Source organism: Mobula birostris, chromosome 12 (genome assembly GCF_030028105.1).
Source record: "Mobula birostris isolate sMobBir1 chromosome 12, sMobBir1.hap1, whole genome shotgun sequence".
NCBI classification, from domain to species: Eukaryota; Metazoa; Chordata; class Chondrichthyes; order Myliobatiformes; family Myliobatidae; genus Mobula; species Mobula birostris.
This window is the reverse complement of record NC_092381.1, coordinates 115,929,208-115,943,119: the sequence shown is the minus strand read 5'-3', so window position 1 is coordinate 115,943,119 and position 13,912 is coordinate 115,929,208. Positions and strand designations below refer to the sequence as shown.

Here is a 13,912-nt window from a genome sequence, read left to right as displayed (position 1 = left end):
ATAGGAAAACAGATTATTATCTGAATGGTGGCCGATTAGGAAAAAGGGAGGTGCAACGAGACCTGGGTGTCATTATACACCAGTCATTGAAAGTGGGCATGCAGGTACAGCAGGCGGTGAAAAAGGCGAATGGTATGCTGGCATTTATAGCGAGAGGATTCGAGTACAGGAGCAGGGAGGTACTACTGCAGTTGTACAAGGCCTTGGTGAGACCGCACCTGGAGTATTGTGTGCAGTTTTGGTCCCCTAATCTGAGGAAAGACATCCTTGCCATAGAGGGAGTACAAAGAAGGTTCACCAGATTGATTCCTGGGATGGCAGGACTTTCATATGAAGAAAGACTGGATGAACTGGGCTTGTACTCGTTGGAATTTAGAAGATTGAGGGGGGATCTGATTGAAACGTATAAGATCCTAAAGGGATTGGACAGGCTAGATGCAGGAAGATTGTTCCCAATGTTGGGGAAGTCCAGAACGAGGGGCCACAGTTTGAGGATAGAGGGGAAGCCTTTTAGTACCGAGATTAGGAAAAACTTCTTCACACAGAGAGTGGTGAATCTGTGGAATTCTCTGCCACAGGAAACAGTTGAGGCCAGTTCATTGGCTATATTTAAGAGGGAGTTAGATATGGCCCTTGTGGCTACGGGGGTCAGGGGGTATGGAGGGAAGGCTGGGGCGGTGTTCTGAGTTGGATGATCAGCCATGATCATAATAAATGGCGGTGCAGGCTCGAAGGGCCGAATGGCCTACTCCTGCACCTATTTTCTATGTTTCTATGTTTCTATACTGACTCAAAAGAGGATCCTGCTACATTACACACCCTTTCTGTAGCTGTAATAATATCCCTGACCAGTAATGACACCCCTCCTCCCCTTCCCCCCCTCTCTATCCCTTTTAAAGCACTGAAATCCAGGAATATTGAGAATCCATCCCTACCATCGTGTAAAGACAATACCCAGAAGAAGGCGATGGCAAACCACTTCTGTAGATAACATTTGCTGAGAACAATTGCTCATGTCATACGACATAATGGTTATGATGTGCACACAGTACAGTATTTGTCATCGTGGAGCAGAGAACGAGTTTGTAACTCTGGCGGGAACAAAGGATTTTGGGAATGGCGAGGGTGGAGCACCCCAGGAGGGGTGTGGGACAGGTGGCAGAGGAGGAGTGCCAGTGGTGGCGGGGTGCAGACACACCCAGCCCTGAGACACCAAGCAAGGTCACTTGATTCCAAAAATTGGTTTATTAATCATTACAGAATGTCTCTCTGGTGCCTCCCCCTCCCTTTCCGTTTTCCCAACCATGATTCATTCCCCTCTCCCTGCCCCACTTCCCACTCAGTCCACAACAGACACCCGTATCAGAATCAGGTTTATCATCATTCTCACATGTCATGAAATTAGATTTTTTTTGTGGCAGCAGTACAGTGCAATACATAAAATCACTACAGTACTGTGCACCCTTGATAATTAGATGATCTCCTAAGACTGTCGCACAGTACTCTACCTCATTATGATCTTGCATTTTGTCATTTACCTGTGCTGCATTTTCTGGGTAGCTTTTACACTTTATTCTGTACTTTGATTATTTTACTCTGTTCTGCCTCATTGTACTGATCTGTGTGAACAGTAGGCAAGACAAGCTTTTCACTGATTCTTGGTATGTGCATGAAAATCGCAGGAGGTCAGCAGTTTCTGACATACTCAAACCACCCTGTCTGTCACCGGCAATCATTCCATGGTCAAAGTCACTTAGATCACAAATTCCTCCCCGTCTATTCTGATGTTTGGTCTGAACAATGACCGAACTTCTTGACCATGTCTGCATGTTTTTATTAATTGAGTTTCTGCCACATGGTTGGCTGATGAGATATTTTATATTAAGGAGCAGGAGCACCTAGTAAAATGGTCACTGAACGTATGCCACGTCATACTGGTATACCGTCTGCATGGATTGATAATTCTTTTCCTCACACAGAAAATGAATTACTTTCTTGGGATGAACGAAATCTGTATGAAGGATTTGCTGGTCATGAACTTAAATCGCATGCTAAGGCAATACCCAGAAGATTACAACATCTTCCCAAAAAGCTGGCGTTTACCATCTGAGTAAGTTTAAAGACCACCTCGAAATGGAGTGGGGCTCTGTTCATGCGTGTGTGTGTTTCAAACTTTCAAAGTACATTTATTATAAAAGAATGTGTAAATTATACAACCCTGAGATCTCCTTGCTTGTCAGCAGTTGCAAAGGAAGAAATCCGAAAGAACCCAATTAAAACTAAAGGCCAACACCCGATGGGCGGAGAAAGGGAAAAAGCACAAATCGTGCAAACAGTAGAAGCAAGCAAAATCTGTATGGTCTCTCTGAACCATAAAGTGTGTGTGTGTGTGTGTATAAGTTATGAAAAGATTAAAGATTAGCCTTACTTGTCACATGTACAGTACATCGAAATATACAGTGATATGTGGTCTCAGGCACAGAGCCGAGAGTGCATCGAACCGGCAAAGCCCGGGTCCCGAGAGCGAGGAACGACCTGAGATTTGGACGATTTAAGTGCCGGGCCAGATTGAAAAGGTCAGGAGGTGACGAACGGGCTGGTATTCAACTCGCTGCTCGGCAAGGTTTACTGAACAGTGCGCTGAATTGAGGCCGTGGCCTGCAACGAACAGGCTCCTGGACTGGCTGCAGTGACGACTGGCTTCGTGTCAGTGCACTCACTTCTGTCAACTTCAGTTCTGAAAGTTATTTGCTTACTTTTATTGTTGGCACGATTTAATTTTGTTTCTGTCCATTGGGTGTCTGGCAGTCTTCAATTTTTTAATGGGTTCTTTTATGTTTCGTTGTTCTTTGGCCGCCTGTAAGGAGACGATTCACAGGATTGGATGTCGTATACCTACTTTGATAATAAATGTACTTTGAACTGCATCAATGACACTTAGCACCACTTTTCCATCTTTATTACATCAAAGGTTAAAGTTCAAAGTAAATTTATTATCAAGGTACATATATGATATGACCTTGAAATTTGTTTTCTTGCAAGTACGATAGAATTTGTGAAACACTATGAATAACAAAGACTGACAAACAACCAATGCGCAAAAGAAGACGGATTGTGCCAAGTTGCAGAGTTCTTGAAAAAGAGTCCATAGGGTTGTAGAATGAGTTGAGGGTGGAGGTGAGTGAAGGTCTCCATGCTGATGGTTGAGGGGTAATTACTGTTCCTGAACCTGATGGTGTGGGACCCCAGTCTGCTTGGACCTCTTCGTCCAATGAGCAGAGAGCACGGATGTGGATGTTGGATGCTGTTTTCTTGTGGCAGTTAAGTGTACTCAATGGTGGGGAGGATTTTGCCTGGTATGGACTTTCTATAAACTCTTCCATTAATGCACATTGGTCGGAAGTTGAGATACGTTTTAAAACAAACCTCAACATATCTCATCTTAGCAATCATTGTTGAACATACACCCAAGTTGCAAGGGTCCATTAAGTTAACATCTAATGGAAAGAGATATTAAATGACCATTACCAGTCTCTCCTCCCATGTACCCACCCTCACCCCCTCCCACTCTCCCTGTCACTTTCTCTGTTGCTTCCTCTTCCCACTCATACCCACTCTCTCCCAATACTCCCCCCACTCCCCTGCCACTCTGCTCTTGCACTCCCCCACTCCCAATCCCCCATGCATGCCCTCCAACACACACCTCCCAATCCCCACTTTCACTCCCCCCAACACCCCTCCCAGTCCCCCCTCTGAGTCCTCTCTCCCACTCCACCCTCCACTGCCGCCTCCCCTCCCCTCTCACATCTGTATCATACAGCTCTCCAGGGATGTGGATGCAGCGTATAAGATATGGCTGACCAATCTCCCATCATTGCCCAAAGGCAAAAGTACCCCATGATTGTTATAATGACTGCATCCCTCACCTGCTTAAAAAATTATGGTGTCAAAGGCAAGTGCTCATTCAATAGTCAACAAATTAGGAAAAGAGATGGCAAGGTGGGGCTTGTTAGGCAAAGAGATGATGTGGTGGGACTTGTTAGGCAAAGGGATGGGGTGGTGAGACTTGTTAGGAAAAGAGATGGTGTGGTGGGACTTTTTAGGCAAAGGAATGGCCCGGTGGGACTTGTTAGGCAAAGAGATGGCCCGGTGGGACTTGTTAGGCAAAGAGATGGCGTGGTGAGACTTGTTAGGCAAAGAGATGATGTAGTGGGACTTGTTAGGCAAAGAGATGGTGTGGTGGGACTTTTTAGGCAAAGGAATTGAGCAATGAGGAAGGGTTAATTAGCAATCTTGTCATGAGAGGCCCCTTGGGTAAGAGTGACCATAATGTGGTGGAATTCTTCATTGAGATGGAGAGTGACATAGTTAATTTAGAAACAAAGGTTCTGAACTTAAAGAAGGGTAACTTTGAAGGTATGAGACGTGAATTAGCTAAGATAGACTGGCAAATGACACTTAAATGGTTGACGATGGATATGCAATGGCAAGCATTTAAAGATCGCATGGATGAACTACAACAATTGTTCATCCCAGTTTGGCAAAAGAATAAATCAAGGAAGGTAGTGCACCCGTGGCTGACAAGGGAAATTAGGGATAGTATCAATTCCAAAGAAGAAGCATACAAATTAGCCAGAAAAAGTGGCTCACCTGAGGACTGGGAGAAATTCAGAGTTCAGCAGAGGAGGACAAAGGACTTAATTAGGAAGGGGAAAAAGATTATGAGAGAAAACTGGCAGGGAACATAAAAACTGACTGTAAAAGCTTTTATAGATATGTGAAAAGAAAAAGATTGGTTAAGACAAATGTAGGTCCCCTACAGACAGAAATAGGTGAATTGATTATGGGGAGCAAGGACATGGCAGGCCAACTGAATAATTACTTTGGTTCTGTCTTCACTAAGGGGGACATAAATAATCTTCCGGAAATAGTAGGGGTTAGAGGGTACAGTGAGATGGAGGAACTGAGCGAAATACATGTTAGTAGGGAAGTGGTGTTAGGTAAATTGAAGGGATTAAAGGCAGATAAATCCCCAGGGCCAGATGGTCTGCATCCTAGAGTACTTAAGGAAGTAGCCCAAGAAATAGTGGATGCATTAGTGATAATTTTTCAAAACTCTTTAGACTCTGGACTAGTTCCTAAGGATTGGAGGGTGGCTAATGTAACCCCACTTTTTAAAAAGGGAGGGAGAGAGATACCAGGGAATTATAGACCGGTTAGCCTAACATCGGTGGTGGGGAAACTGCTAGAGTCAGTTATCAAAGATGTGATAACAGCATATTTGGAAAGCGGTGAAATCATCGGACAAAGTCAGCATGGATTTGTGAAAGGAAGATCATGTCTGATGAATCTCATAGAATTTTTTGAGGATGTAACTAGTAGAGTGGATAGGTGAGAACCAGTGGATGTGGTATATTTGGATTTTCAAAAGGCTTTTGACAAGGTCCCACACAGGAGATTAGTGTGCAAACTTAAAGCACACGGTATTGGGGGTAAGGTATTGATGTGGATAGAGAATTGGTTGGCAGACAGGAAGCAAAGAGTGGGAATAAACGGGACCTTTTCAGAATGGCAGGCAGTGACTAGTGGGGCACTGCAAGGCTCAGTGCTGGGACCCCAATTGTTTACAATATATATTAATGACTTGGATGACGGAATTAAATGCAGCATCTCCAAGTTTGCGGATGACACGAAGCTGGGCGGCAGTGTTAGCTGTGAGGAGGATGCAGGATGACTTGGATAGGTTAGGTGAGTGGGCAAATTCATGGCAGATGCAATTTAATGTGGATAAATGTGAAGTTATCCACTTTGGTGGCAAAAACAGGAAAACAGATTATTATCTGAATGGTGGCCGATTAGGAAAAGGGGAGGTGCAACGAGACCTGGGTGTCATTATACACCAGTCATTGAAAGTGGGCATGCAGGTACAGCAGGCGGTGAAAAAGGCGAATGGTATGCTGGCACTCATAGCAAGAGGATTCGAGTACAGGAGCAGGGAGGTAATACTGCAATTGTACAAGGCCTTGGTGAGACCACACCTGGAGTATTGTATGCAGTTTTGGTCCCCTAATCTGAGGAAAGACATCCTTGCCGTAGAGGGAGTACAAAGAAGGTTCACCAGATTGATTCCTGGGATGGCAGGACTTTCATATGATGAAAGACTGGATGAACTAGGCTTATACTCGTTGGAATTTAGAAGATTGCGGGGGGATCTGATTGAAACGTATAAAATCCTAAAGGGATTAGACAGGCTAGATGCAGGAAGATTGCTCCCGATGTTGGGGAAGTCCAGAACGAGGGGTCACAGTTTGAGGATAAAGGGGAAGCCTTTTAGGACCGAGATTAGGAAAAACTTCTTCACACAGCGTGGTGAATCTGTGGAATTCTCTGCCACAGGAAACAGTTGAGGCCAGTTCATTGGTTATATTTAAGAGGGAGTTAGACATGGCCCTTGTGGCTAAAGGAATCGGGGGTGTGGAGGGAAGGCAGGTACAGGGTTCTGAGTTGGATGATCAGCCATGATCATACTGAATGGCGGTGCAGACTCGAAGGGCCGAATGGCCTACTCCTGCACCTATTTTCTATATTTCTATGTTTCTATGGAATGGTGTGGTGGGACTTGTTAGGCAAAGGGAGGGGGTGGTGGGACTTGTTAGGCAAAGAGATGGTATGGTGGGACTTGTTAGGCAAAGGGATGGTGTGGTGAGACTTGTTAGGCAAAGGAAGGGGGTGGTGGGACTTGTTAGGCAAAGGGATGGCCTGGTGGGACTTGTTGGGCAAAGAGATGGCCCGGTGGGACTTGTGGCCTCCAGTTAAATTGACAACAACAAAAGAGAGTTAATTTAAAATAAGTCTCTGCAATCAGCAGCAAATATAATTCAGCCATGTCTCCTGACTAAAAGCAGTGAGTGAAGGAGAGCTGAACAAGGTACAGAGGGAATGGATCTTTGATGTAGAAAGGAAAGCTAGGGGTCCAAGTTCATAACTCCCTGCAAATGGCCATGCAGATGAGTGGGGTGGTCAAGAGGGTGTACAGAAGTCTTTGCCTTCTTGGTTGTACACTCAGTACCCGAGTAAAGACAACATTTCACAGCTGTATAAAGTTTCAGTCAGCCTCCATTTGGAGTGTTGTTGCAGTCTGGTCACCCTATTGCAGGAAGGATATGGAGGCTAAGACTGCAGGACCATAAGACACAAGTGCAGAATTAGGCCATTTGGCTCATCGAGTCCGCTCCGCATTCCATCATGGCTGATCTATTATCCCTCCCAAACCCACTCTCCAGCCTTCTCCCGAAAACCTTTGACGCTCTGACTAATCAAGAACTTATCAGCCTCCACCAGTGGTTTGTCCTCCACAGTCATCTGTGGCAATGAATTCTACATGTTCACCACCTTCTGGCTAAAGAAATTCCTCCTCATCCCTGTTCTAAGGGGACGTCCTTATACTCTGAGGTCTTGAACTCTCCTACGATTCTCCTCTAGGGGAGAAAGTGGTCCAGGGACTGACTTAGACAGGCGTGGGGACATTTGATTGGATTTTGAGGACGGGTAACTAGACCATAGGCAGGGGCTTGGCCTCCACAGCTGTCTGTGGCAACAAACTCCGCTGATTCACCACTCTAGCTGTAGCTCGGGAGTTACCAACCTGTTTTATGCCATTGACCCCTACCGTTAACCAAGGGATCCGTCGACCACTAGCTGAGAAATTCTTTCTCGTATCTGTTGAAAATGGACGTCTCTCTATTTTGAGGCTGTGCCCTTTGGTCTGAGACTCACTTTAGAGAGGATGCAGAGAAGGTTGGCCAGGATGCTGCCTGACTGAGAGAGTATAAATTTCTTTTGTCTCTACATTGAGGTTGGACAAGATTGGGATTTTTTTCTTGGGAGTGCAGGAGGCCGAGGGATGTTTATAAACGTTGGACAAGATTAGATTATGAGGACACTCAGTCCACGTTTATTGTCATTTAGAAATGATTCAATGTTCCTCCAGTAGAATATCACAGAAACACAGGACAGACCAAGACTAAAAGGGACACAAACCACATAATTATAACATATAGTTACAACAGTGCAAAGGAATACCGTAATTTGATAAAGAGCAGACCATGGGCATGGTTAAAAAAAAAAGTCTCAAAGTCCCAATAGCCCCAACATCTCACGCAGACAGTAGAAGGGAGAGACTCTCCCTACCATGAGCCTCCAGCGTTGCAAACTTGCCAAAGCAGCATCCTGGAAGCACCCGACCACAGCCGACTCTGAGTCCGTCCGAAAACTTCAAGCCTCTGGCCAGCCCTCCGACACCAAGCACCATCTCTGCCGAGCGCTTCGACCCCGCCCCAGCCGCCGAGCAACGCGCAAAGCCGAGGATTCGGGGCCTTCACCTCCGGAGATTTCGAATCACACAGTAGCAGAGACAGCGAAACAGGCATTTCAGAAGTCTCACCAGATGTTCCACCGTGCTCTCACGTCTGCCTCCATCAAATCAGAATTGTGCACGGCACCCTACTTGACAGATAACAGATATTCATCACCGGAGTGGCCGCTGTGCGCTGTGTCGCGCCGTCATCTTCTCCTCTGCAATTGGGTTATTTTATCTGGAGTGCAGGAGGATGAGGAAAGTTTATAAAGGTTGGACAAGTTTGGGTTATAGGCAATAGACAATAGGTGCAGGAGTAGGCTATTCGGCCCTTCGAGCCAGCACTGCCATTCACTGTGATCATAGCTGATCATCCACAATCAGTACCCCGTTCCTGCCTTCTCCCCATATCCCTTGACTCCGCTATCATTAAGAGCTCTATCTAGCTCTTTCTTGAAAGCATCCAGAGAATTGGCCTCCACTGCCTTCTGAGGCAGAGCAGTCCACAGATCCACAACCCTCTGGGTGAAAAAGTTTTTCGTCAACTTCGTTCTAAATGGTCTACCCCTTATTCTCAAATTGTGACCCCTGGTTCTGGACTCCCCCAACATCGGAAACATGTTTCCTGCCTCTAGCATGTCCAATCCCTTAATAATCTTATATGTTTCAATGAGATCCCCTCTCATCCTTCTAAATGCCCAGTGGCTCCAATCTTTCAGCATATGACAGTCCCAGCATCCCAGGAATTAACCGTGTGAACCTCTGCTGCACTCCCTCAATAGCAAGGATGTACTTCCTCAAATTTGGAGACCAAAGCTGTACACAATACTCCAGGTGTGGTCTCAGCAGGGCCCTGTACAACTGCAGAAGGACCTCTTTGCTCCTATACTCAACTCCCCTTGTTACGAAGGCCAACATGCCATTAGCTTTCTTCACTGCCTGCTGTACCTGCATGCTTACTTTCAGTGACTGATGAACAAGAACACCTACATCTTGTTATACTTCCCCTTTTCCTAACTTGACACCATTCAGATAGTAATCTGCCTTCCTGTTCTTGCCACCAAAGTGGATAACCTCACATTCATCCACATTAAACTGCATCTGCCCACACCCCCAACCTGTCCAAGTCATCCTGCATTATCTCAACATCCTCCGCACATTTCACACTGCCACCCAGCTTTGTGTCATCTGCAAATTTGCTAATGTTAATTTTAATCCCTTCATCTAAATCATTAATGTATGTTGTAAATAACTGCGGTCCCAGCACCGAGCCTTGCGGTACCCCACTAGTCACTGCCTGCCATTCTGAAAGGGACCCATTTATCCCTACTCTTTGTTTCCTGTCTGCCAACCAATTTTCTATCCCTGTCAGTACCCTACCCCCAATACCATGTGCTCTAATTTTGCCCACTAATCTTCTATGTGGGACCTTATCAAAGGCTTTCTGCAAGTCCAGGTACACTACATCCACTGGCTCTCCCTTGTCCATTTTCATAGTTACATCCTCAAAAAATTCCAGAAGAATAGTCAAGCATGATTTCCCCTTCATAAATCCATGCTGACTTGGACCGATCCTGTTACTGCTATCCAAATGTGCCGCTATTTCATCCTTTATAATGGACTCCAGCATCTTCCCCAGCACTGATGTCAGGCTAACTGGTCTATAATTCCCTGTTTTCTCTCTCCCTCCTTTCTTAAAAAGTGGGATAACATTAGCTACCCTCCAGTCCTCAGGAACTGATCCTGAATCTATAGAACACTGGAAAATAATTACCAATGCATCCACGATTTCTAGAGGGTTGTTTTATCTGGGGTGCAGGATAGAAACATAAGGTTTCGGGGCTAAGGACTGGAGACCTGTCTGAATGTATGAGTGGATGGGTGAGTGGCAGAGTGGGAAAGGAGCCTTACAGAGTCATAGAAAAGTACAGCACAGAAACAGGCTCTTTGGCCCATCTAGTCTATGCTGAACCATTTAAACAGCTTAGTCCCATTGGCTGCACCGGGACAATAGCTCTTCATACTTCCTACCATCAATGTACCTATGCAAACTTCTCTTAAACATTGAAATCGAGCTTGCAGGCACCACTTCTGCTGGCAGCTCGTTCCACACTCTCACCACCCTCTGGGTGAAGAGGCTTCCCTTCAGGTTCCCGTTAAACTTTTCAGCTTTCACCTTTAACCTGTGACCTTTGGTTGCACTCCCTCCTAACCTCAGTAGAAAAAGCCAGCTTGATTTTACCCTATCTCTACTCCTCATAATTTTGTGTACCTCTCATTCTTCCGCATTCCAAGGAATAAGTTCCTGACCTATTGAGCTGTTCCTTGTAACTCCTCCAATCTATCTCCCAGACCCGGCAGCATCCTTGTAAATTTTCTCTGTATTGTTTCAACCTTACCTACGACTTTCCTGTACGTTTGTAGGTGACCGAAACTGCACAGAATACTCCAAATTTGCCGTGTTTTGTTGCTTGTGTTGCTGTGCTGAACATCGTGGGCACGCTACGTTGTCACCGGAACGTGCTGCTCCCCAGCACACTTCGGTTGTGTTGTCTGTTAACGCAAGTGGCATGTTTCACTGTCTGTTTCGGTGCACCTCCGATTAGTAAATGAACCTGATCTGATCTGAATTGTGGTCTGTAAAAAGATAAGGTTGTATAATCAACGCATAGAGTTGGCCTGATGTTTATCATCGTCTTATGCCCCAAAGCCGGTTTGTTTAAAGATGATCTTAAAGGAGAGTTTAACCTGTCAAATCTCACCCATTTTTGCCAGAATGTGTGTCGATATTTGTCCCTGCTCATCCTTTGTTTTGCCAATGCAAATGACACATTTCACTGTATGTTTTGACGTACCTGTGACGTATCCATGAATCTGAACTTTTAACAGTGAAATCAGCAAATCTGGTTGATGGAGGGTTTACAGAAACGTAAACCACAGTGGACAGTAGTGATGGCTGGAGTTGAGTAGTGGGGAAGAGAACAGGGGTGCAGCGGGCGTGCTGGAATCCGTGCTGGTCTGGGGTGGCTGGTTGCTCCTGTCGATGCTGTCCTCTAGTGTCCACTCCTTGGAATACAAGCTTAATTGCTTGCGGCGGACCCAGCACGAGACAAGCTCATTTGCCCTTGCCTGCTGAACCGGGGCAAGTTGAGGAACTGCTGCGTACTTATTCTTGGTTCCAGGCCAACATCCCAAGCACCCCATCAAACTTCAGGCCTGTGCTATAATTTTTGGTGACTGTATGTCCTATCATAACTGTATGTACTATGTGTGTCTTTGTGTGCTTGTGCTTTGCAACTTCGGCCCCAGAGAAATGCTGTTTCGTTTGGCAGCATACGTGTGTACGGCCGGATGAGAATTAACCTTGAGCTCAGCCTTGAACTTAAAGACCTTATGACCTTCTTCTCTCAGTACTAATGAGTGCTTCTCGCTGCAGATATTTTGATTTTGCGGCCTACTATAAAGCTGGGAAACCCAAGACCTTCATCTGCAAGCCAAATCCTGACTATGACTGGCGCGACATCTTTTTGACCCAGGACGTCAGAGATATGCAGTGCGGGGAGGACGTGATCTGCCAGGTCTACATTCCGAAGGTACTTTACTGCACTCTTGACTCTCTGCCTAGAACGTTAACTCTTTATCTGCATTCTGGTTTCCCTCTTACCCCTTCTCTTCTCCTCCTCCTTCCCTCTCTCCCACGGTCCACTGTCCCCTCCTATCAGATTCCTCCTTCTTCAGCACCTTGCCTCTTCCACCTATCACCTCCCAGCTTCTTACTTCATCCCCTATCCCCACCCACCTTTCTCCTCACCTGGTCTCACCAATCGAGCTTGTGGCAGGTTCCCCTTGCACCCCTTCTCTTCCCCTCCCCTCCCTCTGGAGCCCCTTCTTCCCTTTCTTCCGTAACCAACGGGAGTTGTTATCTTGCTATTTCATCTTCTCATTATTTATTGCTATTGATTTATATTTGCATTTCCACAGTTTGTTGTCTTCTGCACTCTAGTTGACCTTTCACTGATCCTGTTATAGTTACTCTCCGATAGATTTGCTGAAAATTAATCTCAGGGTTGTACATGGTGACGTACACATACTTTGATAATAAAATTTACTTTGAACTTTGATCATAGACCACTCTCCTCTCTTATTATATTCCTCCTTCAGCCCTTTCCATTTTGCACCTAACTCCTTTTGGCCTCTGATCATCCACACCCACCTACCTTCCCCCCCCCCCCCCACCTCACCTGGCTTCACCTAGCACCTGTCACGTTCTCCTCCCCCTCCCAACCCACCTTCTTATTCTGCCTTCTTGCCCCCTTTCTTTCCTGTCCTGGTGAAGGGCCTCAGATCAAAACATCACCTATTTATTCCTTTCCTTCGATGCTGCCTGACCTGCTGAGTTGCTCCAGCATTGTGTGTGTGTCTGAATTTCCAGCATCTGCTGAACCTCTTGTGTTTATGATTTACTGCACTCTTTCCTGCTGAGTATAGGCTGTCATAGAGGTGGATCCTAAAATAGACTTTGCTTTATTCGTTATGTTCTGCGTCATATGATGTGGACGATAGTCATAGTCATACTTTATTGATCCCAGGGGAAAATGGTTTTCGTTACAGTTGCACCATAAATAATTAAATAGTAATATCTAAATTATGCCAGTAAATAAGTCCAGGACCAATCTATTGGCTCAGGGTGTCTGACCCTCCAAGGGAGGAGTTGTAAAGTTTGATGGCCACAGGCAGGAATGACTTCCTATGACGCTCTGTGTTGCATCTCGGAGGAATGAGTCTCTGGCTGAATGTACTCCTTTGCCCAACCAGTACAGTATGTAGTGGATGGGAGACATTGTCCAAGATGCCATGCAACTTGGACAGCATCCTCTTTTCAGACACCACTGTCAGAGAGTCCAGTTCCATCCCAACAACATCACTGGCATTATGATTGAATTTGTTGATTCTGTTGGTGTCTGCTACCCTCAGCCTGCTGCCCCAGCACACAACAGCAAACATGATAGCACTGGCCACCACAGACTTGTAGAACATCCTCAGCATCGTCCGGCAGATGTTAAAGGACCTCAGTCTCCTCAGGAAATAGAGACGGCTCTGACCCTTCTTGTAGACAGCCTCAGTGTTCTTTGACCAGTCCAGTTTATTGTCAATTCGTATCTCCAGGTATTTGTAATCCTCCACCATGTCCACACTGACCCCCTGGATGGAAACAGGGGTCACTGGTACCTTAACTCTCCTCAGGTCTACCACCAGCTCCTTAGTCTTTTTCACATTAAGCTGCAGATAATTCTGCTCACACCATGTGACACAGTTTCCTACCGTAGCCCTGTACTCAGCCTCATCTCCCTTGCTGATGTATCCAACTATGGAAGAGTCATCAGAAAATTTCTGAAGATGACAAGACTCTGTGCAGTAGTTGAAGTCCAAGGTGTAAATGGTGAAAAGAAAGGGAGACAAGACAGTCCCCTGTGGAGCCCCAGTGCTGCTGATCACTCTGTCGGACACACAGTGTTGCAAGCACACGTACTGTGGTCTGCCAGTCAGGTAATCAAG

The 13,912-nt window shown here is 45.8% G+C and overlaps 1 protein-coding gene across 1 annotated transcript in view; it reads left to right on the top strand.

Moving 5' to 3' along the window:
* The window catches only part of LOC140206247 (uncharacterized), a 70,779-nt gene that overhangs the window by 4,210 nt on the left and 52,657 nt on the right, over positions 1–13,912 (top strand). The window contains exons 2-3 of the mRNA XM_072274566.1: positions 1,980–2,110; positions 11,793–11,949. Of these exons, the coding sequence (XP_072130667.1) occupies positions 1,980–2,110; positions 11,793–11,949 (288 nt within the window). The remainder of the gene's footprint in view (positions 1–1,979; positions 2,111–11,792; positions 11,950–13,912) is intronic.